The 27,119-nt window shown below is 49.1% G+C and overlaps 2 protein-coding genes and 5 non-coding genes across 7 annotated transcripts; all 7 read left to right on the forward strand.

The window, feature by feature from the left end:
- The first annotated feature begins 1,925 nt into the window (after nt 1-1,925).
- On the forward strand, nt 1,926-7,256 carry LOC149467046 (apoptosis-associated speck-like protein containing a CARD). Its single transcript, XM_089672313.1, has 2 exons — nt 1,926-2,077; nt 6,846-7,256. The coding sequence occupies exons 1-2, from the start codon at nt 2,071-2,073 to the stop codon at nt 7,121-7,123; spliced, it is 285 nt and encodes a 94-aa protein (XP_089528439.1). The 5' UTR covers nt 1,926-2,070; the 3' UTR covers nt 7,124-7,256.
- Nucleotides 7,257-10,949: 3,693 nt separating this feature from the next.
- On the forward strand, nt 10,950-13,644 carry LOC149467047 (ubiquitin-conjugating enzyme E2 T-like). Its single transcript, XM_089672312.1, has one exon. It carries the CDS (start codon nt 11,215-11,217, stop codon nt 11,767-11,769), a length of 555 nt encoding a protein of 184 aa, XP_089528438.1. The 5' UTR covers nt 10,950-11,214; the 3' UTR covers nt 11,770-13,644.
- Nucleotides 13,645-15,182: 1,538 nt separating this feature from the next.
- On the forward strand, nt 15,183-15,254 carry TRNAC-GCA (transfer RNA cysteine (anticodon GCA)). Its single transcript has one exon. It is a non-coding gene; the product is annotated as a tRNA-Cys (tRNA).
- Nucleotides 15,255-17,334: 2,080 nt separating this feature from the next.
- On the forward strand, nt 17,335-17,406 carry TRNAC-GCA (transfer RNA cysteine (anticodon GCA)). Its single transcript has one exon. It is a non-coding gene; the product is annotated as a tRNA-Cys (tRNA).
- Nucleotides 17,407-20,415: 3,009 nt separating this feature from the next.
- Nucleotides 20,416-20,487, forward strand: TRNAC-GCA (transfer RNA cysteine (anticodon GCA)). Its single transcript has one exon. It is a non-coding gene; the product is annotated as a tRNA-Cys (tRNA).
- A 714-nt stretch (nt 20,488-21,201) lies between these two features.
- On the forward strand, nt 21,202-21,273 carry TRNAC-GCA (transfer RNA cysteine (anticodon GCA)). Its single transcript has one exon. It is a non-coding gene; the product is annotated as a tRNA-Cys (tRNA).
- A 2,992-nt stretch (nt 21,274-24,265) lies between these two features.
- Nucleotides 24,266-24,337, forward strand: TRNAC-GCA (transfer RNA cysteine (anticodon GCA)). Its single transcript has one exon. It is a non-coding gene; the product is annotated as a tRNA-Cys (tRNA).
- The last annotated feature ends 2,782 nt before the right edge of the window (nt 24,338-27,119 follow it).

Raw genomic sequence — 27,119 nt, forward strand, 5'->3', positions numbered from 1 at the left:
AGCTCCAGATATTACCAGGTTCTTCTATCCCTTAGATCTCATGGTGGCCTAGGAAATCCACACATTACTAAGTTCTTCTATCCCTTAGATCTAATGGTGGCCTAGGAGCTCCAGACATTCCCAAGTTCTTCTATCCCTCAGATCTAATGGTGGCCTAGGAACTCCACACATTACTAAGTTATTCTATCCCTTAGATCTAATGGTGGCCTAGGAGCTCCAGATATTACCAAGTCCTTCTATCCCTCAGATCTAATGGTGGCCTAGGAGCCCCAGATATTACCAAGTCCTTCTATCCCTCAGATCTAATAGTGGCCTTGGAGCTCCAGATAGTACCAAGTCCTTCTATCCCTCAGATCTAATAGTGGCCTTGGAGCTCCAGATATTACCAAGTCCTTCTATCCCTCAGATCTAATGGTGGCCTAGGAGCTCCACACATTGCCAAGTTCTTCTATCCCCCAGATCTAATGGTGGCCTAGGAGCTCCAGACATTACCATGTTCTTTTATCCCTCAGATCTAAAGGTGGCCTAGGAGCTCCAGATATTTCTATCCCTTAGATCTAATGGTGGCCTAGGAGCTCCCGATATTTCTATCCCTTAGATCTAATGGTGGCCTAGGAGCTCCCGATATTTCTATCCCTTAGATCTAAAGGTGGCCTAGGAGCTCCAGATATTACCAAGTTCTTCTATCCCTTAGATAAACGCAACGAAAAGCAGAAACGCATCAAACACAGCCTGCATAGGTGTGAACTTAGAGTTACTGTAGTTCTACCTTGAGTTCAGCTTCAAATATGCATAGCTCCCAACTGTCACTGATTTCGAGGGACTGTCCCTGATTTGGAACAAAGTCCCTCTTGTCTCTAATTCCTCCTCATTTTGGTCTGCTCTATATAGTTGTAGAAAAGAAAGCAGAAACGCATCAAACGCAGCCTGCATAGGTGTGAACCTAGACTTACTGTAGATCTGCCTAGAGTTCAGCTTTACATATGCATAGCTCCCGTCACTGATTTCTAGGGACTGTCCCCGATTTGAAACAAAGTCCCTCTTGTCCCTCATTCCTCCTCATTTTGGTCTGATCTATATAGTTGTAGAAAAAAAAACGCACTTTTGATTTTCAAAAAGTGTTTTCCAGTGCTAAACCTGTCATCCGATTTCTAAATTGCTGAATTTGTAAGTTTCAAAAGCCAGTAAAAAGCAAAAGTAATGGTAAAAAAACAAACAAAAAAAAAGCACTTGTGGATTTATCTAATCATTTTTTTTTTTATAATTCTCCTTAAAGGTGGCATCCTATGCCTACATACTTTCGCTATTAGGTGTTCTTTGTTCCCATTTCCAAAAAGTTGGGGGGCTTGAATATTTATTTCAGGTACTGACATAGCGCCGTCAATGAGCGCAGCGCTTTACATATATATTGTACATTCACATCAGTCCCCGCCCCCGAGGAGCTTACTATCTAAGGTCCCTAACTCACATTCATACTTACACAGACTACGGCCAATTTAGACAGGAGCCAATTCACCTACCAGCATGTCTTTGGAGTGTGGGAGGAAACCGGAGTACCTGGAGGAAACCCACGCAGGCACAGGGAGAACATGCAAACTCCAGGCAGGTGGTGCTGTGGTTGGGATCCGAACCAACGACCCCAGTACTGCCAGGCAGACGTGCTGACCACTTAGCCACTGTGCTGCCCTATGTTGCAACATCTCCCCCCCAAATTCCTGTTCTGTCATACGTGTAGATGTGCATGCTTGCCCCGCCTTGTCCTGGTACACTGTATTATCCATGTCCGGCACTGGGGACACGGCGCACCACAGCTGTACCTGGACTAGAACCAGGGGGCCAAAACCAGTCTATCGGTTGTCAGTCTAGCACTCCTGCAGGTTTGGGATGGTAGCTGCAGGCTGTTTGCTGAGAAGGAAGTAGCAATGTCGGCCATGTAAGGGTTACCAGACCTTCCCGTCATGTCAGCACAATGTTACTTTCAGTTTCCTACATGAGATTTTCACTTCCTTATACAGACGTATTCAGCTTTACGCGCCAAGATCCTGATCACGGACAGAGAAGTCCCCGGTCATGGCTGGTAAGTACAAGGGACGCCTGCAAGGGATTCCCCCTTTAAGTACTAGACTTCAATGAAAGGTTCTGATAGGTCAGTTAGGCAGACCTGGCTTTGTTCCCCCGGCGGATGACACTTCCTACCAGGGTGTCTTCACAGAACCGCATGTGGAAATGAAACGTTAGTGATCGCCGGCCTCGGTTCTTCAAAGAGAAACGCGTGTTTTGTCCCCCCATTAGGCCTCACGCACATTATAAAAACGCTATAAAAACGCCAGTAGCGTGAGCTTAGAATGCTGCAATTAAAAAATGAGTTTTTTTGCGTTTTTGCATTAGCTTTTTTCAGCATTTTTTTTTGTGTTTTTCAGCATTTGCGTCTTTAAGCAAAATTATACCCCCACAAAATCTTCAGGCTCAAAAACACTCAAAAACGCCGCATAGCCACGTTTTTTAGAGTTTTCCAACTGTTATCAGCGGTTTTCATCTTTTAATCGGCAGCTAAAACAACTGCTCTAGAAAAAACGGCAGTAGCGTGAGCTGTAGAATATTGCATGAAAAACGTGCGTTTTGTCGCATTTTCATTCGTTTTTTTCAGCGGTTTGTAGTGTTTTTCAGTGTTTGTGTCTTTAAGCAAAATTATACTCCCACATAATCTTCAGGTTCAAAAACCCTCAACAACGCCACGGTTTTTAAGAGTTTTTCAGCTTTTAATCGGCGTTAGAGCATTTTTACAGCTAAAACAACTCCTCTTGAAACTCTATTTCTGGGTTTTTAAAAATGGCAGTAGTGTTAGCTGTAGAATATTGCATTAAATACGTGTTTTTTTAATTTTTTCAGTGCTTTTTAGAGTCTTTCAACGTTTGCGTCTTTAAGCAAAATTATACAAAAATGCTCATAAACGCCGCATAGCCACGTTTTTGTTTTTTTTTTAGAGTTTTTCAACTTTTATCAGTGGTTTTCAGCTTTTAATCGGCGTTAGAGCATTTTTACAGCTAAAAAAACTCCTCTTGGGTTTTTAAAACGGCAATAGCATTACCTGTAGAATATTATATTAAAAATGTGCATTTTGTCACATTTTTAATTAGCTTTTTTCAGCGTTTGCGTTTTTAAGAAAAATTCTACTCCCACAAACTCTTCAGGCTCAAAAACAATCAAAAACGCTGTATAGCCACTTTTTTTTTTTTTTTTTTAAGAGTTTTTCAATTTTTATCAGCATTTTTCATCAATCTTCAGCTTTTATTGGCATTTTAGTGTTTTTTACAGCTAAAAAAGCTCCCCTTGAAACCCTATTTCTGGGTTTTTAAAAACGGCAGTAGCGTGAGCTGTAGAATATTACATTAAAAATGTGCGTTTTGTCACATTTTTTAATTCGCTTTTTTCAGCGTTTGCGTTTTTAAGCAAAATTCTACTCCCACAAACTCTTCAGGCTCAAAAACAATCAAAAACGCTGTATAGCCACTTTTTTTTTTAAGAGTTTTTCAATTTTTATCAGCTTTTTTCATCAATCTTCAGCTTTTATCGGCATTTTAGTGGTTTTTACAGCTAAAAAAAGCTCCCCTTGAAACCCTATTTCTGGGTTTTTAAAAATGGCAGTAGCGTGAGCTGTAGAATATTGCATTAAAAACGTGCGTTTTGTTGCATTTTTAGATTGCGTTTTTTAATTGTAACGTTTTGCGTCTTTAAGCAAAACTATATGCCCATAAAATCTTCAAGCTCAAAAACGCTCATAAATGCCACTTTTTTATTTTTTTAAGTTTTTCAGCTTTTATCGGCGTTAGAGCATTTTTACAGCTAAAAAAAACATCCCCTTGAATCTCTATTTCCGTTTTTTAAAAACGTCAGTAGCATTAGCTGTAGAATATTGCATTAAAAACGTACGTTTTGCAATGTTTTTTGTTTAGCCTTTTTCAGCGTTTTTTAGTGTTTTTCAGCGTTTGCGTTTTTAAGCCAAATTATACTCCCACAAACTCTTTAGGCGCAAAAAAACGCTGCTTAGCCACGTTGTTTTTGAGTTTTTCAACTTTTATCAGCAGTTTTCAGCATTTTTTTTAGCTTTTACTCGGTGTTAGAGCATTTTTACAGCTAAAAAAATCTCCTCTTGAAACCCTTTTTCTGGGTTTTTAAAAACGGCAGTAGCGTTAGCTGTAGAATATTGCATTAAAAACGTGCGTTTTGTCACGTTTTTTAAGTAGGTTTTTTCAGCCTTTTTTAGTGTTTGCATTTTTAAGCAAAATTATACTCACACAAAATCTTCAGGCTCAAGAACAATCAAAAACGCCGCAAAGCCACAGTTTTTTTTTTTTGTAGAGTTTTTCAACTTTTAACAGTGTTTTTCAGCGTTCAGCTTTTATCGGCGTTAGAGCATTTTTACAGCTAAAACTCCTCTTGAAACCCTATTTTGGGGTTTTTTAAAACGACAGTAGCGCTAGCTGTAGAGCATTGCATTAAAAACGTGCGTTTTGTTGCTTTTTTTTTATTAGCTTTTTTCAGCGTTTTTTTTTAGTGTTTTTCAGCGTTTGTGTTTTTAAGCAAAATTATACTCCCACAAAATGGCTCCGGACGATTTTCGTGGTTCCTTCCCTTTTCGGTGATCGGGCATGTTGGAAAATCCATGAAAAATGACCGATTTTCGACTCCATGACGGTCGTTTTTCCGAAAAGAATATGCGCCATGAGCCGCGACCTGGAAGGAACAGAAATGTCGCCGGTTATATGGGGAGAACTTTATGACTCGGTCAGTCGATAATCAAAATCAATGATGGCGCCATCGGATTACCGAGCCAACGACGTTTCCGATTTTCGGATGAAAAATTGTTGGGAGTTGGAACCACGTATGGCCTGTATAAGAGTGAATGCTGCGGCCATACGCCTACAAAAGAGCCGCAGATCTGTGTGCGTCGCTGGAAAGCGTGGATTTGCGCACATTCTTGCAACAGACAAATGTGAATGTTGGCTTCACTGATGAGCTGTAATAAATTTGGAAACAAAACCAGTTGTGCAAATGTTGTGAGACTTAAAAAAAATTACAACTACCTTTTAACATATTTTTTTTAAAAATCGGTGCAGCTACTCCCACCTTCTGGGTCACCCCGAGTCTCTGCCTCTACCCACCTTCCAACAGTGCCCCTTGCTTCTGCCCCCTACCCACCTACAAGTACCGCCCCTTCTACAGGATGTAAAACCAAGGATCATGTTGTGGTGCTACGTAATGTGTATGAAGTTTGTTAGTGATCCCCTACAGCCAGAAACCATAGATCCCTTACAGCCACTAACAATATGTCACCCAGCAACAATAGATCCATCAGCAACATTAGACCCTTCCTGCAACAACAGATCCCTCAGCAACAATATCTTCCTCAGTAACAACAGATCCCCCTGCAACAATAGACTCTCCCAGCAACAATATCTCCCCCTGCAACAAAAGAACCTCCCAGCAACAATATAGCCACCAGCAACAATAGATCCCTCATCAACAATAACAATAGATTCCTTAGCAAAAATATCTCCCCAGCAACAACATACCCTCCCAGTAGATCCCTCATCAACAATTACTTCCCCAACAACAATAGATCCCCCTGCACCAATAGACCCTCCCAGCAACAATAGATCCCTCAGCAACAATAGATTTCTCTGCAGCAATAGAGCCTCCCAGTAACAATAGATCCCTTAGCAAAAATATCTCAACAACATACCCTCCCAGTAACAATAGATCCATCAGCAACAATAGACCCTCCCAGCAACAATAGATCCCCCTGGGACAATAGACCCTCCCAGCAATAATAGATCCCTCAGCAACAATAGATCCCCCTGGGGCAATAGACCCTCCCAGCAACAATAGATCCCTCAGCAACAATAGATCCTCCCAGTAACTATAGATCCCTCAGCAACAATATCTCCCCCAGCAACAATAGACCCTCCTAGCAACAATAGACCCTCCTAGCAACCATAGACCCTACCAGCAGCAATAGATTCCTCTGCAACAATAGATCACTCTGTAACAAGACCCTCTCAGCAACAATAGATCCCTCAGCAACAATATCTCCCCCTGCAACAAAAGACCCTCCCAGCAAAAAACAATCCCTCAGCAACAATATCTCCCCCTGCAAGAATAGATCTCTCAGTAACACTAGGACCTCCCAGCAACAATAGCTTCCACAGCAACAAGAGATCCCCCTTCAACAATAGACCATCCTAGCAACAATAGATCCCTCTGTAACAAGACCATCCCAGCAACAATAGATCCTCCCAGCAACAGTAGATCCCCTTGTAACAATATCTCCCCCAGTGACAATAGATCCCCATGCAACAATAGACCCTATCAGCAACAATAGACCTCTCAGCAACAATAGATCTCTCTGCAACAATAGACCCTTTCGGCAACAGTAGATCCCCTTGCAACAAAATATCCCTCCAGCAACAATAAACCCCCACCAGCAACAATAGATCCCTCATCAGCCAGCATCAATAGACCCTCCAGCAGTCGGAAACAATGGATTACTCCCTCAAAAGTAGAACCCTCGCAGCAACAACTGAACCCCCCCACAGCAACAATAGATCCCCAACAGGGACAATAGAACCCAAAAAGCCAGGATTAATAGACCCTCCATCACACCCCAGCAGCCCTTGCCATTACATAGATATAGTGATGGAGGTGCCGGAACTGCATTCCCCCGCGTTCCGGCTGAAGCTACATAGAAAGGTATGGTGGGCGTAGCTGTGATCACCGTCCTATGAAAAGTTGAACAGTGGAGTTCTCCTTTAATGTCAGCACTGCTGCTCTCCCTCCATTCACAGACGGCAGGCACTTTGTGGACAGACATCGGGAGGCTCTGATCAGTCGGATGTACACCGTGGAGGGAGTCTTAGATGGTCTTCTAGAAGAGAATCTGCTGAACCACGAACAGTACGACCGCGTGCGGTGCCAGAGGACGTCGCAGGAGAAGATGAGGGAGCTGTACAGCTACATGCGAGGCTGGGGGGACAACCACAAGGACCGATTATACAACTGTCTACTAAAAAACAACAAGCCGCTCATTGAAGACCTGAAGGACCGAGAACGTGCTCCGAACTAACCGCACTCAGCCCAATTGTATGACGTGTTCCCGGGACCAGCGGCAGGAGTCCACCGCGTGGGACCATCGGTGACAGACAGACCCCTCACTGACTGCCTTTGTGGCTGATATAAAATGATATTTCTAGTACAAAGTATGGCGTCAAGTTATTTAAAATGAAAAAAAGGCTTTTAAATATATGAAAAATGGGTAAAAAAAAGCTATTTGGGGTTATAAAGGAACAACTTTTATTAAAAGACATGAAATATGAACAAAGCATATCCCTCTATAGTGTGCACTTGTCTCAGTCCAGAGCACTACCTGTCATTTCTGGCTGCTGCCTCCTTCCTCTGCTATCACTACTGACAGGTTTTCCTGACACCAAGAGAATAATGGTGACAGGGGAGGGACCTCCAGCAGATTGACAGCCTCAGGGCTGTGTGGAGGGGGTGTGTCCCTTTCCTTCCAATCAGCTTTCAGAGCTGAGCTCTGCAAAGTGTAAGGCAGGCCATACGAAAAATCGGTCGTTGCTGGCAGTGATGCTGCCACCAATGTCCACGAAAAGTCGTTTTTCGTGGATTTTCCAACATGACCAATAAAAATAAATGAGAAGATCCACGAAAACCTGCCGACAGGCTGAGCCCCACTAACGGTGTGAGGGTTCAGAAAAAAAGAAGGCAGGGAGCTGAAGATATGCAGGCCATAGACGGGTTGTTTATCAGCCGAATTTTCATCCGCACGAAAAATCGGCCAATAAACGACCCGTCTATGGCCTGCATAACTTCAGCACCCCACCCTCTTTTTTCTGAACCCTCAGACAAGCTTTATAAAGTCTGCTCTTTGAATGGCTGTAAAAAAGATTGCAGATAAACAGGTACACCTTATGTAGGAGGATTTGTTTCATTGATGTGTATCACCTGAGGCCAGTCACTTCACAACCACTTTAAAGGGTTAGTTTACCTGTACAGAAAAAAAAAATGTAAATGTGAACACTGGATACCCTCCCCAACCCCCCCCCCCCCCTAGGTCCTGGCTGTACTTACCTTTGGGGGTTGCCAAGCTGTCAGCACCCCCAAAACCGTTCTAGAGATCCGGGGATTTGATATTCTCTCTCTTCTACTTCCGGGACAGACAAGATCAGTTCACTGCGATGGGGCTGGCCAATCAGAATCAATCTGGTCGATCCTGGAAGCACTGCTTGGGGAAGAGCCAGGATTTCAAATCCCTGGATTGCTGGAGCTGCTGCGGGGGTGCTGACAGCTTGGCAACCCCTGAAAGGAAGTGCAGTGGGGACCGGCGGGTGGGGAGGGTAATGTTACTGAGCAGCAATGAGGATGGATTGTCCAGTATGGACACCCCGCCCTTAGTGTCACCTGAGGTGGGCGGTTTGCACAATAACAGCCAATGAAGCTGCATGGCTCCGCTACCAGTGTCCTAGCAACCAGCTTAGTAACGCCTTACTGTGCATACAAGGTAATGTTACCGAGTTGCAGCGAGGACTGATTTCCACTATGGATGTGTTGCCTGAGGCAGACAGCTTTGCCGCCATAACAACCAATGGCGCTGTGTGCCTAGCCGCCAGTGGCCTAGCAACCGGTTCAGTAATGCAGCGCTGTGTATACAGGATAATGATACTGAGCAGCAATGAGGATAGCTTGTCCAGTATGGACACCTCGGCCTTAGTGTCATCTGAGGTGGGTGGTTTTGCCACCATAACAACCAATGAAACTGCGTGGCTGAGCTGCCAGTCTCCTAGCAACTGGCTTAACAACACTGCATTGTGTATACAGGGTAATTTTACAGAGTTGCAGCGAGGACAGATTGTCCACTATGGAACTCCGGCCTTAGTGTTACCTGAGATGGATGGTTTTCTGCCATAACAACCAATGGTGCTGTGTGCCTAGCCGCCAGCAGCCTAGCAACCAGTTCAGTAATGCTTTGCTGTGAATACAGAATAATGATACTGAGCAGCAATGAGGGTGGATTGTCCGGTACGAACACCCGGCCTTAGTGTCACCTGAGGTGTACAGTTTTGCCACCCTAACAACCAATGATGCTCCATGGCTTCACTGCCAGTGTCCTAGCAACCAGCTTAGTAACACCTTTCTGTGTATACAAAGAAATGTTACCAAGCTGCAGTGAGGACTGATTTCCACTATGGATTAGTGATGTCTAAGGCAGACGACTTTGCCGCCATAACAACCACTGGTACTGTGTGCCTAGCCGCCAGTGGCCTAGCAACCAGTTCAGTAATGCTGCGCTGTGTATACAGGATAATAATACTGAGCAGCAATGAGGATGGACTGTCCGGTACGGACACCTAGGCCTTATTGCCACCCTCACAACCAAAGACGCTGCATGGCTCTGCTGCCAGTGTCCTAGCAACCAGCTTCGTAACACCTTACTGTGTATGCAGGCTGTTACTGAACTGCAACAAGGAGAGATTGTCCACTATGGAACTCCAGTCTTAATGTTGCATGAGGCAGACAGCTTTGCCGCCATAACAACCAATGACGCTGTGTGCCTAGCCGCCAGTGGCCTAGCAACCAATTCAGTAATGCTGCTCTGTGTATACAGGATAATGATACTGAGCAGCAATGAGGATGGACACCCCACCATTTGTATCACCTGAGGTGGACAGTTTTGCTGCGATAACAACCAGTGTCGTAGTGTGGCTCAGCCTCTAGTGTCCTAGTGAACAGGTGTTGTACCGTCTCCTGCTTTACGCCATTCACCCCCCCCGCACTAGTACACCGCAGCGGCATGCATTGCACGTGGTTGCAGGGTGCTTTCAGAGCGGCTGTTTATTTGTATGGGTTGCGTTTGGCGGGGAGTGGCAGAGGGTAGAAGTCTTGCCGCAAAGCAATGCATCGCTGCCACACCCCTGGCTGCTACCTTTGTAGCTAAAGGGGGCAGCAGTTAGGGGGCGGTAAATGCACCCAACCAAATGGGAAGAACGAGCCTGTAGTTGATGTGCAACTTTTTATGACACCCCAACACATCTCCTATAGACGTGCTGTAGTGTAACACGTGCTACCTGTATGTTGTCAGGGAAACATATATTGTACATGTGTGTGTACTCCACTGCACTGGCAGATCATTCCAGGGAGCCAGCAACACATGGAAGATGGGAATGAGCCCAGGGCAGCCTGCCGCGTCCTAACTGGGCCCCAGGGCAGCCTGCCGCTTCATAACTGGGCCCCAGGGCAGCCTGCCGCTTCATAACTGGGCCCCAGGGCAGGCTGCCGCTTTATAACTGGGCCCCAGGGCAGCCTGCCGCTTCATAACAGGGCCCCAGAGCAGCCTGCCGCTTTATAACTGGGCCCCAGGGCAGCCTGCCGCTTCATAACTGGGCCCCAGGGCAGCCTGCCGCTTCATAACAGGGCCCCAGGGCAGCCTGCCGCTTCATAACTGGGCCCCAGGGCAGCCTGCCGCTTCATAACTGGGCCCCAGGGCAGCCTGCCGCTTTATAACTGGGCCCCAGGGCAGCCTGCCGCTTTATAACTGGGCCCCAGGGCAGCCTGCCGCTTTATAACTGGGCCCCAGGGCAGCCTGCCGCTTTATAACTGGGCCCCAGGGCAGGCTGCCGCTTCATAACTGGGCCCCTCAGCCTGCCACTTTATAACTGGGCCCCAGGGCAGCCTGCTGTTGCAGTGTGATCTCGTTATGGTCATATAAAAAAAACTTTATTGATCACTGCACACACTCTGTTCACTGTCACTATGGAAAAAGGGAGCGGCTGAGGTAACTAGGGAGGCGTCATGCAATTCTCCTCCAAAACTGTAATCAGCATTTCCGCGCGACAAGCTCCAGAGCAGAGCGGGTTGCGCGAGATATACTGGTTACAGTTTTGGCGGGAGGGGAATCACATGGTCGCATGCGCACATTATGAGTGGCCGCTCCGGTTATATTCCGCTCTTCACTTATTGGACGCTCCGGGCACATGCTTCGCTCTGATTGGCCGCTTCGGTCACATGCCCCGTTCATTGGCCTCTCCGGCCATCTGTCCCCGCTGATTGGCCTCTTCGTCAAACACCCCCGCTCGGATTGGCTGTCCCGCCAGGCGCGATCCCCGAAGCTCGGTTCTCCTGAAGGCAGTGTGCGGACCGGAGATGCAGCGGCAGTCTCGTCTGAAACGGGAGCTCCAGCTCCTCAGCACCGAGCCGCCCTCGGGCGTCAGCTGCTGGCAGTCGGGGGACCGGATAGATGAGCTCCGGGCTCAGGTGGTGGGTTCCGCCGGGTCCCCGTACGAGGGCGGAGTGTTCAGCCTGGAGATCGCCGTGCCGGAGCGCTACCCGTTCGAGCCGCCCCGGGTGCACTTCGTCACCCCCATCTACCACCCGAACATCGACTCGGCCGGACGCATCTGCCTGGACATCCTAAAGCCGCCGCCGAAGGGCGCCTGGAGACCGGCGCTGAGCCTCTCCTCCGTCCTCACCTCCATCCAGCTCCTGATGAGTGAGCCCAACCCCGAGGACCCGCTGATGGCCGACATCGCCCGGGAGTACAAGTACCACCGAGTCACCTACACCGCTACCGCCCGGAGCTGGACCGACAAGCATGCCGGGGGAGCCACACACAAGAGGGCGGGACCCGAGAGGGAGGAGCCCAGCAAGAGGGCCTGCCTGGGGGAGGAGCGGGGTGACGTCAAGGGGCGGACTGAGTGACCGGCTGGGGGTGGAGACTCGCTCTGACACTTGCGCCGCGAGGAAGTCACATGACTGTTGTCCCCACGTGACTCCACAGCTAAATATTCCAACTGCCCTCTGATGGTGTCCCCGCCCCCCACCCTGAGTGATGTCACAGGTGGGACCCCAACCTTCCACATCCCCCTCTGATGGTGTCCCCGCCCCTACCCTGAGTGATGTCACAGGTGGGGCCCCAACCTTCCACATCGCCCTCTGATGGTGTACCCATCCCCCACCCTGAGTGATGTCACAGGTGGGGCCCCAACCTTCCACATCCCCCTCTGATGGTGTCCCCACCCTCACCCTGAGTGATGTCATGGGGGTCCCAACATTCCTCTCTGATGGTGACCCCACCCTGAGTGATGGACTGACCTGATGTAACAGGAGGGGCCCCAACATTCCACATCCCCTCTGATGGTGTCTCCGCGTGCCACCCTGAGTGATGTCATGGGGGGGCACCCAACATTCCACATCCCTCTCTGATGGTGTCCCTGCCCCCCACCTTGAGTGATGTCACGTGGGGGCACCAACATTCCACATTCCCCTGTAATGATGTCCTTGCCCCCCACGAGTGATGTCGCAGGGGGTCCCCAACCTTCCACATCCCCCTGTGATGGTGTCTCTGCCCTGAGTGATGTCATGGGGGGGGTCCCCAACCTTCCACATCCCCCTGTGATGGTGTCTCTGCCCTGAGTGATGTCATGGGGGGGGCCCAACATTCCACATCCCCTCAGATGGTGACTCTGCCCTGAGTGATGTCATGGGGGGGGCCCAACATTCCACATCCCCCTGTGATGGTGTCTCTGCCCTGAGTGATGTCATGGGGGGGGGGTCCCCAACCTTCCACATCCCCCTGTGATGGTGTCTCTGCCCTGAGTGATGTCATGGGGGGTCCCCCACCTTCCACATCCCCCTCTGATGGTGTCCCCTCCCTGAGTGATGGACTGAACTCTGATGTCACACTGAGAATCTCCAGTTATGTGTCCAAAGCTTTAATAAGCAATCTCCCAGTTCCAGCAAGAGTGACGTTTGGAGTCTCGCAGGGCCCCTTCATCAGGCATGTGTGCTGGTGACGTTCTTCCCACCTGAGTGTTTTCGGTTCCAGCCATTGGTCGCTTCAGCACCCACTTACTCCTACAGCTTTTTTTTTTTAAGAAAGCGCAGGATCGTCTTATCTTGGCTGTCGGTGGTCACATGATCAGAAAGGTGGCACTCGGGACCTTTCCGGGAGCACGCAGGGCGCACACTCTCAGCATGTCTGTTTACGTTTGGCACACAAATATTCGGCGTCACGGGTCAGCGGCTGAGGCCGAATATTTGTGTACCATTGATGCCCACAGGTTGAGTCAGTGCTCCCCTCCTCTTGAAAATGCTTGTTGCCTGGCTGTCCGGCAGACTTTCTTGTTTCATTACATTGAATCCACGAATAGTTTGCACCCTGCGCTCCTGACATCACAGTGTAAAGGCTGATGGTTACGAATGTGACATTACAGGAACGGTTTTCCCTCTGGAAGGACGGCTGGCCGGTGGATGAATGTATATCGGTGACACAAATATTTTATTGATGGTTTATTAAATGTTAATTTATATTCCTGCAGCGTTTGCAGTGCAGAAGATTTGTGTGTTTTCTGTTCACAACATTCACAGATAATCGTGTCCTGCCTTAATGAGGTTGTTATAGGTGGACCTCTGTTGGGTGGTTTGCTATTGTTTCCATTCTTTCTCCACTCTTCTTTTTCATGTCATCTGTCTGGTTTCCTTCCTGCTTTGAGTTCTTATTTTTGTGTCATGTACCCCAGAGTTAAGCAATCTTCAAAATAAAGTGAGAGGAAAAAAGCTTCACAATGTCACAAATGTGTGTTTGTTTTTTTTTGTGGGGTTTTTACTAGTTGTGATACCCATAGATGTGAACTAAGCAACTTGGAAGCTGTGTTGTGCCGTCTATGGAACCCCCATTAACATATATGTTGTGTAGGGGTGGTGCTCCGTGGTGTTAAAAGGTAAAAAGCATATACAAACAGTCTTCTTTCCTTGTCAGCTCGGGCGTACAGTACAGCCATCCCGATCAGTGTGCTTACAGTGAAGCACCACCCCCTGCCTCCTCGTAAAACACTCCCTACACAGTTAACCCTTTGATTACCCCCTCATATTAACCCCTTCCTGCCCAGTGTCATTAGTACAGTGTCAGTGCTTTTTATTAGTACCGATCACTGTATTGGTGTCATTGGGATGTCAGTGACACCAAGTCAGTTCCCCCCCCCCCCCAGTGTCAGAATGCCCACTGCAGTCCTGCCATAAGTTGCTGATCGCCGCCATTACTAGTATAAAAAAAAAAATTAAAATTACAGTATATATACTACCATTTGTAAACGCGATAACGTTTACACAAACCAATTAATTTACACGTATTTGGATTTTTTTTTTTTAGCAAAGACACGGAGCAGAATACGTTTTGGCCTAAATTTATGACAAAATTTGATTTTTGAAAAAAACATTTTACTGGACATGTTTAATAGCAAAAAGTCCAAAATATAGTTTTTTCCTTAAAATTGTTAGTCTTTTTTTGCTTATTGCGCAAAAAATAAACGCAGAGGCGATCAAATACCACCGAAAGAAAGCTCTATTCATGGGAAAAAAAGGATGGCTGCAGTGTTGCATGACCGCGCAATTATCAGTCAAAATAAGGAAGCGCCGTAACAAAAAATGGCCTTGTCAGGAAGGGGGGGGGGGGGAATCCTCTGGAGAGCAAGGGGTTAAAAAAAAAAAAAAGTTATCGGTGCGCCTAACCCAAGCCATCCGAATGGGATTTTGTTTTAGCAAAGACATGTCGCATAATACATTTTGGCCTAAATTGATGACGAGAATTGACTTTTTGATTTTAATGTTTGGCCTTTTTTTTTTTTTGTTTAGATCACAAAAAATAAAAAAAACCCCAGTGGTGATCAAATACCACCAAAAGAAAATTCTATCTGTGTGAAAAAAAATATATATATTTAATTTGGGTACAGCGTTGCATGACCACACAATTGCTGCATAAATGTCCTGGTCATGAAGGGGGTAAAACATTTTGGAGGTGAAGTGGGTAAGCTATGGGCCAAATACATGTCTGAAATACTCCATTCTGTGTCGGTAAAACGATCCAAACTGTTGGGTTTAATAACAGGTTATCATGTACTAGTCTGATGACACTGGAGTGTCACACCTGATTGGCTGCTGTAAAATGCTACAGCTTTGCCTTTTCTTTTTTTTTTTTCTTTTGCTTTTTTTTTTGCCTTTTTCTTTTTTTTGCTTTTAAGTGAAGTTATGTAAAGTTCTCTGTAAGTGGAAAGATGTTTTGAAGAGTAGTACCTATACTATGTTTTGTTTTTGCTAGGTCACTTTCTTTCAAGTAGGGGGGTATAGCTCAGTGGTAGAGCATTCGACTGCAGATCGAGAGGTCCCCGGTTCAAATCCGGGTGCCCCCTGGAACATTTTGCCGGGGAATAAAATCTAACAGATTGCCTAGTACAGGGGTGGGCAACTGTGGCCCTCCAGCTGTTGGTGAACTACAAGTCCCTTCATGCCTCTGCCTTTGGGAGTCATGCTTGTAACAGTTTTGCAATGCCTCATGGGACTTGTAATTCTACAACAGCTGGAGGGCCACAGTTGCCCACCCCTGGCCCAGTAAAAACACATTACTGTGCGTGCAAAATACATAGCTCGGCACACAGTTAACCCCTTGATTGCCCCAGATGTTTAACCCCTTCCCAGCCAGTGTCATTACTACGGTGACAGTGTATATTTTCAGTCCTCGCACACGGGACGTTTTTACAGCGGCTGTTTTTGGCTTTTGATGTTTTTTTCTACAGCCAGTAAACCCCTCCAGCATGTTCTCCTATGCAGGGGCGGACAGACCATTTGGAAACTCAGGCACTGCCCAAGGGCCTGGGGTCAGTTGGGGGCCCCATCAGATGCCCCTGGTACCTTTTTCATAGGCTTTTTTGAGTTTGGGCAAGGACACAGGGGCCCCATGATCCCCTATTGCCCAGGGGCCCCATGAGTTGTCAGTCTGCCCCTGATCCTATGTGTCCATCCTCAGCATGTTCTCCTGTGTGTCCATCCCCGGCGTGTTCTCCTGTGTGTCCATCCCCGGCGTGTTCTCCTGTGTGTCCATCCTCAGCATGTTCTCCTGTGTGTCCATCCCCGGCGTGTTCTCCTACGTGTCCATCCCCGGCGTGTTCTCCTACGTGTCCATCCCCAGCGTGTTCTCCTACGTGTCCATCCCCGGCGTGTTCTCCTACGTGTCCATCCCCGGCGTGTTCTCCTACGTGTCCATCCCCGGCGTGTTATCCTACGTGTCCATCCCCGGCGTGTTCTCCTATGTGTCCATCCCCGGCGTGTTCTCCTACGTGTCCATCCCGGGTGTGTTATCCTGGACTGGAAGGGGGGAAAAGTGTCCGGACTGGAAGGGGGGTGAAAGCGTCCGGACTGGAAGGGGGGGAAAGCGTCCGGACTGGAAGGGGGGGGAAAGCGTCCGGACTGGAAGTGGGGGGGAAAGCGTCCGGACTGGAAGGGGGGGAAAGCGTCCGGACTGGAAGGGGGTGAAAGCGTCCGGACTGGAAGTGGGGGGGAAAGCGTCCGGACTGGAAGGGGGGGAAAGCGTCCGGACTGGAAGTGGGGGGGAAAGCGTCCGGACTGGAAGGGGGGGGAAAGTGTCCGGACTGGAAGGGGGTGAAAGCGTCCGGACTGGAAGTGGGGGGGAAAGCGTCCGGACTGGAAGGGGGGGAAAGCGTCCGGACTGGAAGGGGGGGGAAAGCGTCCGGACTGGAAGGGGGTGAAAGCGTCCGGACTGGAAGTGGGGGGGAAAGCGTCCGGACTGGAAGGGGGTGAAAGCGTCCGGACTGGAAGTGGGGGGGAAAGCGTCCGGACTGGAAGTGGGGGTGAAAGCGTCCGGACTGGAAGTGGGGGAAAGCGTCCGGACTGGAAGGGGGTGAAAGCGTCCGGACTGGAAGGGGGTGAAAGCGTCTGGACTGGAAGGGGGGGAAAGCGTCCGGACGGGAAGGGGGGGAAAGCGTCCGGACGGGAAGGGGTTAAAAAACGCTTCTAAACGCAAACGCACATAAACACGTTATGCAAACGCGGCTAAACAGACGTTTTTTTACCTACGTTTTCCAGCAGTCAGTTTCCATGGCGGTGTACATCGGCCCGAGAGCTGTGCCCCAAATACATATTTGATCAGTGAATGAAATGGTACAAATTCCTTCATTAGATAACAGGTTAGCATTAGTCTGATTATACAGAACTGCTGAAAGAAATCCTGCTTGGCTGCACGTGACATCATTGTTACAGCATTGTGACATCATTGTTACATCATTGTTACAGCATTGTGACATCATTGTTACATCATTGCTCTTGGCACCTTTTTCTTTTTTTTTTCCAGTAAGTTCCACTGCACCTTGTTGGTCTAATTTCCTCTGTAAATAGAAACCTGAGACAATAGGACTTCGAGAACTTTGAAAACGTCTTGTCACCTTTACCTGTTTTGTTCCACAGGTGACATAGGAAGGGGGTATAGCTCAGTGGTAGAGCATTCGACTGCAGATCGAGAGGCCCCCGGTTCAAATCCGGGTGCCCCCTCAGAAGTTTTGGACATTTTTTTTGTTTGCCAAAAATTTCAAGAAAGCAAATGTGTGCGGATCGTCACAAATACAGTTCACAAGCCTCAAGATTGTCAGATTAATAGGAGTAGGATAGAAAAAAAAACAAAACAAATATAAGGTGGAAATGAATATCTGAATTTATATTTTGACCATAAATACTATTTAAGTGGAGCTCTGCAGGGCTACTGGAGCAGAGAGTGCCGCAAGGGGGGGTAACCCCACCCACGAATACGGTGCGCTGATACTTCATTACAGATGGGGGAGGGGACCACAGACAGTGGGGTTCAGTGGATAAGGAGGTTTTCTAGTAACTAAACCCTGCTCCAGCCTCTTATTTGTCACCACTGACCAGCAGTATGGGGGGGGGGGTGCACTTCACTGACCAGCAGTATGGGGGGGCACTTCACTGACCAGCAGTATGGGGGAGCACTTCACTGACCAGCAGTATGGGGGGGGCACTTCACTGACCAGCAGTATGGGGGGGGCACTTCACTGACCAGCAGTATGGGGGGGGCACTTCACTGACCAGCGGTATGGGGGGGCACTTCACTGACCAGCAGTATGGGGGGGGGCACTTCACTGACCAGCAGTATGGGGGGGGGGACTGACAACTCATGGGGCCCCCGGACAATAGGGGATCATGGGGCACATGTGCCTCACCCACACTCAAACCACACACAAAAAAGCCTATGAAAGGTTCTAGGAGCATCTCATGGGGCTCCCTACTGATCCTGGCCCCCTGGGCAGTGCCCAAGTGTCCAAATGGTCAGTCCGCCCCTGGAGTAGGTGGGCAACTTCACTGGTCAGCAGTATGGGGGGGCACTTCACTGACCAGCAGTATGGGGGGGGCAGCTTCACTGATCAGCAGTATGGGGGACCACTTCACTGACCAGCAGTATGGGGGGTGACTTCTCTGATGTGTGAGGGTCTCTGGTGTGTATGGGGACCCTCCTGATGTGTAATGTGAGTCTCTGATGTGTAAAGTGACATGCCTGATGCATAATGGGAGGATCTGATTTGTAATGGGGGGCTGTGAAATGTAGGGGGCACTCCTGATGTATAATTGGGGGCTGTGGTGTGTAATGGGAGGCTCTGAAGTGTAGGGGGCATTCCTGATGGGTAAAGGGGGTCCTGATATGTAAGGGGGCACTCCTGATGTGTAATGGGGGGCTGTGATGTGTAAAGAGGCACACTTGATGTGTAATTGGGGGCTTTGATGTGTAATGGATGCCCTAGGGTGTAAGGGGCACTTTTGATGTGTAAAGGGAGTCTCTGATGTCTAATAGGGGGTACTTTTGTAATGGGGGGCTCTGATGTGTAAGGTGGCACTCCTGATGTGTAATGGGGGGCTCTGATGTCTAATAGGGGGCACTTGTGATGTGTAATGGGGGGGCTCTGATGTGTAATGAGGCACTCCTGATGTGTACTGAGGGGCTCTGATGTGTAATGGGGGGGGGGCTCTGATGTGTAAGGTGGCACTCCTGATGTGCAATGCGAGGCTCTGATGTCTAATAGGGGGTACTTGTGATGTGTAATGGGGGGCTCTGAAGTCTAGGGGACATTTGTTATTTGTAAAGGGGGGCCCTGACATATAAGGGGGCAACCCTGATGTGTTATGGGGGGACCTAATGTGTAAGGGGGCACACCTGATGTGTAATTGGGGGAGGCTCTGATGTGCAATGGAAGGCTCTGAAGTGTAGGGGGCACTCCTGATGTGTAATGGGGGGGTGTGGGCTCTGAAGTGTAGGGGGCAATCCTGATGTGTAATGGGGGGGTGCAGGCTCTGAAGTGTAGGGGGCACTCCTGATGTGTAATGGGGGGGGGGGTGCGGGCTCTGAAATGTAGGGGGCAATCCTGATGTGTAATGGGGGGTGCGGGCTCTGAAGTGTAGGGGGCACTCCTGATGTGTAATGGGGGGTGCGGGCTCTGAAGTGTAGGGGGCACTCCTTATGTGTAATGGGGGGGTGCGGGCTCTGAAGAGTAGGGGGCAATCCTGATGTGTAATGGGGGGTGCGGGCTCTGAAGTGTAGGGGGCACTCCAGATGTGTAATGGGGGGGTGCGGGCTCTGAAGTGTAGGGGGCACTCCAGATGTGTAATGGGGGGGTGCGGGCTCTGAAGTGTAGGGGGCACTCCAGATGTGTAATGGGGGGGGGGTGCGGGCTCTGAAGTGTAGGGGGCACTCCTGATGTGTAATGGGGGGGTGCGGGCTCTGAAGTGTAGGGGGCACTCCTGATGTGTAATAGGGGCTGCGGGCTCTGAAGAGTAGGGGGCACTCCTGATGTGTAATAGGGGCTGCGGGCTCTGAAGTGTAGGGGGCACTCCTGATGTGTAATGGGGGGTGCGGGCTCTGAAGTGTAGGGGGCACTCCTGATGTGTATTGGGAAGCCCTAGTGTGTAAGAAAGCATCTGATTGCCCAGCAAATTGAATTCAAAATACTAACAACATACAAATCTATTCACAACTCTGCCCCGGCTACATCACCAATCCAATGATGCCGAGCAAAGAGCGGGGAGGAGCTCAGGGATGGAGCATTCACATGCAGCTCTGTAGTGCTCCCTGCAAGATTTGGACACGGATGTAAAAGTTGTAACTGTTATCTTTTAGGAGGTAAAAAAGAAAACAGAACACAGCCGGTTTAGTTTCATTGCAGAGCAGAACACAGACAGCCAACTAAATGTAAAGGGGGTATAGCTCAGTGGTATGAATTTGACACCCCTGACCAGGGGCGGACTGACAATGCATGGGGCCCCCGGGCAATAGGGGATCATGGGGCCCCTGTGTCCTTGCCCAAACTCAAAAAAGCCTATGAAAAAGGTACCAGGGGCATCTCATGGGGCCCCCTACTGACCCCGGGCCCTCGGGCAGTGCCCGAGTTTCCAAATGGTCAGTTCGCCCCTGCCCCTGACAAAGGAAACGACAGCAATGTGGTCATTGGACGGCTTTGAGATAGAAAGAGGAACACAAAAAAACTCACCTTTAATGCAGGGGGTATAGCTCAGTGGTAGAGCATTCGACTGCAGATCGAGAGGTCCCCGGTTCAAATCCGGGTGCCCCCTGAGAAGTTTTTGGTTACCTTTGTATCTAAATGCAAAGATCTTATTGCCCAGGTGGCCACCTATCACGGGACCACGCTTGGAGTCACTGAGCTCCTGAGAGCGACCCATTTTTTCACCAATGTTTGTAGAAGCCGTCTGCATGCCTAGGGGCTTGATTGTATACCCCTGTGTCCATGGAGGGGATTGGAACACCTGAATCACATGATTTGGAGGGGATTGGACCACCTGAATCACATGATACGGAGGGGATTGGACCACCTGAATCACATGATATGGAGGGGATTGGAACACCTGAATCACATGACTTGGAGGGGATTGGAACACCTGAATCACATGATTTGGAGGGCGGGCCCAATACGTTTGGCAATATATATATATATAGGCGTACCTAGGATTATGAACACCTCGGTTAATGTAATTTTCGGTTTACAAATTTTTTTCGCAATACGAATCAAGTTTCCCCAGGATGCATTGCGCCAGGGAGGTTTGTAGCGCCGGCCCCGTGCCTTTAAAGTGCACTTAGTAAAGAATTTTGAACCGATAAGACTTTTTTTTACTTTTTTCTGACCTCCGGAACGGATTAATTGGTTTTCAGTTGGTTTTTCAGTTTACGAATTTTTCGCAATACGAAACGTCCCAGAGAACAACAATATGGTCATTGGACAGCTTTTGGATAGAAAGAGGAACTCAAAAAAACAATTCACCTGTCATGTAGGGGGTATAGCTCAGTGGTAGAGCATTCGACTGCAGATCGAGAGGTCCCCGGTTCAAATCCGGGTGCCCCCTGAAAATTTTTTGGCTTCTCTTGCATCTAAATTTAAAGATTTCTCTGCAGTGCACTTTGAGACAACCCCCCCCCACCCCACACACCTAGAAAATGACAGATATTGTAGAAGGTTTACATACAAATAGAGATGACCCTTCTCCCAGATAAATGTCTCTGAAAGTGCCTCTGGGCACAATTGACTGTAAATGGACAGATTGTATCCTGAAAAGACCTTTAACCCTCAATGTACAGAATGTATTAATGTAAAAAGAAAAAAAACTCCTAAAGGAAAAGAAGAGGCAAAGAATTCCTGGCCAGACTTCCCATGTGGATCACAGGAGTGTAGTTCGTTCTGCACTCCTGTCACCCGATTTCAGCTGACAGTGGACTGAAGTCCAACATCGGCTGACCTCAGCCAGTTCAGGTAGGGGAAAGATCCCCTACACCCCGTACATCCCGTACACCCCGTACATCCCGTACACCCCGTACATTCCGTACACCCCGTACATTCCGTACACACCATACATCCGGTACACCCCGTACATCCCGTACACCCCGTACATCCTGTACACCCCGTACATCCCGTACACCCCGTACATTCCGTACACCCCGTACATTCCGTACACACCATACATCCGGTACACCCCGTACATCCCGTACACCCCATACATCTTGTACACCCCGTACATTCCGTACACCCCATACATCCTGTACACCCCGTACATTCCGTACACCCCATACATCCTGTACACCCCGTACATCCCGTACACCCCGTACATTCCGTACACCCCGTACATTCCGTACACCCCGTACATTCCGTACACCCCATACATCCTGTACACCCCGTACATCCCGTACACCCCATACATCCCGTACACCCCGTACATTCCGTACACCCCATACATACTGTACACCCCGTACATTCCATACACCCCGTACATTCCGTACACCCCGTACATTCCGTACACCCCATACACCCCGTACATTCCGTACACCCCATACATCCCGTACACCCCGTACATCCCGTACACCCCATACATCCTGTACACCCCGTACATCCCGTACACACCATACACCCCGTACATCCCGTACACACCATACACCCCGTACATTCCGTATACCCCTGTACACCCCATACACCCCGTACATTCCATACACACCGTACACCCCATACACACCGTACATCCCGTATACCCCGTACATCCTGTACACCCCGTACATCCCATACACACCATACACCCCATACACACCATACATCCCATACACCCCGTACATCCCATACACCCTGTACATCCCGTATACCCCTGTACACCCCATACACCCCGTACATTCCATACACACCGTACACCCCATACACACCGTACATCCCGTATACCCCGTACATCCTGTACACCCCGTACATCCTGTACACCCCGTACATCCCATACACACCGTACACCCCATACACACCATACATCCCATACACCCCGTACATCCCATACACCCTGTACATCCCGTATACCCCTGTACACCCCATACACCCCGTACATCCCATACACCCTGTACATCCCATATAGCCCTGTACACCCCATACACCCCGTACATCCCATACACACCGTACATCCCGTATACCCCGTACATTCCATACATTCCATACACCCCGTACATCCCGTACATCCTGTACATCTCGTACATCCCGTACATCTCGTACACCCCGTACATCCCGTACACCCCGTACACCCCATACACACCGTACATCCCGTATACCTCATACATTCCATACATCCCGTATACCCCGTACATTCCATACATTCTTTACATCCCCTACATTCCATACACCCCATACATTCCGTACATCCCGTACATCTCGTACACCCCATACATCCCATACACCCCATACAGAAAGCAGATATTCTGCAGGAGACCTGCAGGGCATCAGTGATTTCTGATGGGCACACCTGATGTAAAGGAGCACTCTGATAGGGACACCTGCCCTCTGGTGGGGACACCTGATGTAAAGGAGCACTCTGGTGGGGACAGCTGCCCTCTGATGTAAAGGGACACCTGATCTCTGATGGGGACACCTGCTCTCTGATAGGGACACACTGATGTAAAAGGATACTCTGATGGGGACACCTGATCTATGGGGGCACTGTGATGGGCACATCTGATGTAAAGGGGCACTCTGATTGGGACACCTGCTCCCTGATGGAGACACGCTGAAGGGGACACCTGCACTCTGATGGGGACACCTGATCTATGGGGCACTCTGATAGGGACACCCACTCTGATGGGGACACCTGATCTATGGGGCACTCTGATAGGGACACCCGCTCTGATGAGTACACCTGATCTATGGGGGCACATCTGATGTAAAGGGGCTCTCTGATGGGGACACCTGCCCTCTGATGGGGACAGTCTGATGTAAAGGGGCACTCTGATGGGGATACCTGATCTATGGGGCTCTCTGATAGGGACACCCACTCTATGGGGGCACTCTGATGGGGACACTTGATCTATGCTGCCCATATATGCATCTTCCTTCTACAGGGTGGTTAGTATAAGTGTTAGAAGGTGGGGTGGGGGCAGTTTGAAGCTTAGTCAGTTATAGCCTGGAATCCCCCAAATATTTAATATTTTCTGAAAGCAGAGACCATGGAAGAAAAATGTTGGTAGTTGCAAGTTTTTATGTTATATGTCACTGCCCCACCTCTCCACCTTGTCCAGTCAGAGAACACCTTGCAGTCATTGAGAAAAATGCAAGGCATTCTGTGAATAGAGGTCGGTGTCAGGCAAGTGACCTCTGGAGTTCACTATACACCACGGGACCCAATCACTATAGTAGGGGTGAATGAAACAGAGACTCTCCGCTTCCACAGGGATCCCACAGGTACATTGATCCAAGATGGACCTATTTAACAATGCAAAACTATCATACCTGGAATTCTGTATTATTATTATTTTTTTAAATGTAGAAGCTACATTAGTATTCTTCTTTTCAATTTTCCCTTTTTTTTTTTAAGTAACCAGTGAGGGGGTATAGCTCAGTGGTAGAGCATTCGACTGCAGATCGAGAGGTCCCCGGTTCAAATCCGGGTGCCCCCTGGAAGATTTTGGCTTCTCTCGCATCTACATTTAAAGTGTATCTAAATGGAACAAATTTAACTTTTATCCGAAGAAAAAAAAAAGGCAGACATGGCTGAGGATTTATTGTTCCTGTGTTCCAGATTTCTCTGTGCTGTAGGCTGCGGCCAGTATGGAGTCTGAGCAAAGAGTAAATATTTTGAAGACGGAAAATTGTATCAAGTACTTGCCGTAATTTTCCTTTCCTGGAGCCAATCCACGGCAGCTTACATGTGGTAATATGCCGCCATGTTGGCGCCAGGAAAGATTTTTTAACCCATTTACAGCTGCAAGTACCGCGATGAGCCTGTCTCAGCCAGCTTTGTACTTCTACACGTTAACAAACGTGTCCCCTCCCCCACCTATATCGCAGGTTCACCCGAGTTCTGCTGAATTCCGGGCCATCCACTGTAGACCTCAGGAAGGAGAGCGGAGTGGAGGCAGATCTCCATTTCAATATCTCCCCTGTGAGGTGCAAACCTGGAAATGGCACCTCCGGGTTCAGAGCTATCAGATCTCAGCTGCTACAAGCCAAGATAACAAAAGCTCAAGTACTAGATCTGCTAGGGCCCAGTATGAAGGAGGTATTGGGGGTCTAATAAACCCCTAATGTCTTCATAAAGAGGAACTGTCACCAACAATTCACTATCACATGGGGGGGGGGTCAGTCAAACATTAAAGTGTTACTAAACCCCGGACCCTGCATTCACTATATCCAGTCTCCCCGGACCCCGCATTCACTAATCTCGCTCTCCCAGGACCCCGCATTCACTATATCCGCTCTCCCCGGACCCCGCGTTCACTATATCCACTCTCCCCGGACCCTGCATTCACTATATCCGCTCTCCCTGGACTCCACAGTCACTATATCTGCTCTCCCCGGACCCCGCATTCACTAGATCCGCTCTCCCCGGACCCTGCATTCACTAGATCCGCTCTCCCCGGACCCTGCATTCACTAGATCCGCTCTCCCGGACCCTGCATTCACTGTATCCGCTCTCCCCGGACCCCGCATTCACTATATCCGCTCTCCCCGGACCCCGCATTCACTATATCCGCTCTCCTCGGACCCCGCATTCACTGTATCCGCTCTCCCCGGACCCCGCATTCACTATATCCACTCTCCCCGGACCCTGCATTCACTATATCCGCTCTCCCCGGACCCTGCATTCACTATATCCGCTCTCCCCGGACCCTGCATTCACTATATCTTGTCTCCCCGGACCCCGCATTCACTATATCTGCTCTCCCCGGACCCCGCATTCACTATATCCGGTCTCCCCGGACCCCGCATTCACTATATCCGCTCTCCCCGGACCCTGTATTCACTATATCTGGTCTCCCCGGACCCCGCATTCACTATATCCGCTCTCCCTGGACCCTGCATTCACTATATCCGCTCTCCCCGGACCCCGCATTCACTGTATCCGGTCTCCCCGGACCCCGCGTTCACTGTATCCGCTCTCCCCGGACCCCGCATTCACTGTATCCGCTCTCCCCGGACCCCGCATTCACTATATCCGCTCTCCCCGGACCCCACATTCACTGTATCCGCTCTCCCCGGACCCCGCATTCACTGTATCCGCTCTCCCCGGACCCCGCATTCACTGTATCCGCTCTCCCCGGACCCCGCATTCACTATATCCGCTCTCCTCGGACCCCGCATTCACTATATCCGCTCTCCGCGGACCCCACATTCACTATATCTGCTCTCCCAGACCCTGCATTCACTATATCCGCTCTCCCCGGACCCTGCATTCACTATATCTGGTCTCCCCGGACCCTACATTCACTATATCCGCTCTCCCCGGACCCCGCATTCACTATATCCGCTCTCCCTGGACCCCGCATTCACTATATCCGGTCTCCCGGACCCCGCATTCACTATATCCGCTCTCCCGGACCCCGCATTCACTATATCCGCTCTCCCCAGACCCTGTATTCACTATATCCGGTCTCCCCGGACCCTGCATTCACTATATCTGGTCTCCCAGGACCCCGCATTCACTATATCCGCTCTCCCACAGTACACACAACATGGAAATGCAATTATTATAGTAAATATAAACTGATAAATACCTTTTCTCATCAGCAGTATATAGCAGTGTCCTGATTTCTATCAGTGTCCAGCAGTGCACTGTTTGAAGCATGTAGGAGCTTTCATTTTGCTCTAGGAGGATGCAGGACCCCTGACCTCTGTCTGGACAGTGCTGATTGGCCCTTCACTTGCACTCTTCCAAGAACAGAAAAAAACTTCTCTAGCAATACACACCTGACTGAGCATGTACAGAGTGATTGCACAAGATATGCCTTATCAGGAGATAAGAGGGGGACACTGGAAGAAGGGGAGGATCCGAGAAAACAGAATCAAACAGCCTTTTTTACACAATGTGGAGGATTAACCCCTTGGGTTCAACAGTGAGTATAACAAGCACGCTTTACTGCATCTACAGACTGATTGTACTGTTGTGGGTTCATATGTCATGGGAGGGGGGGGAAGGTAACACACATCCAGTGGCTGAAGCAGCTGGGATTGTGAGTATATCTGACAAGCTGACTTCCGACTACCAGATTGCTTCCAACACACCCCCCCCCCCCCACACTAATTTTTCATTTTTCTGTTGTGGGTTTAGTAACACTTTTTTTACTCTCCAGGCTGAAAGTGCAAAAATGGCTCCGGCTGCCCAGGGGATAAAGGTCTTTTCAAGCGACAATCTCTTCCATCGGACTCTAACGTGTCCAGAGGGTTCAACTCGGAGCTTTC

This window comes from Staurois parvus, unplaced genomic scaffold, assembly GCF_062004578.1.
Source record: "Staurois parvus isolate SC_StPar_1 unplaced genomic scaffold, SC_StPar_1.0 ptg000125l, whole genome shotgun sequence".
Classification (NCBI taxonomy): domain Eukaryota; kingdom Metazoa; phylum Chordata; class Amphibia; order Anura; family Ranidae; genus Staurois; species Staurois parvus.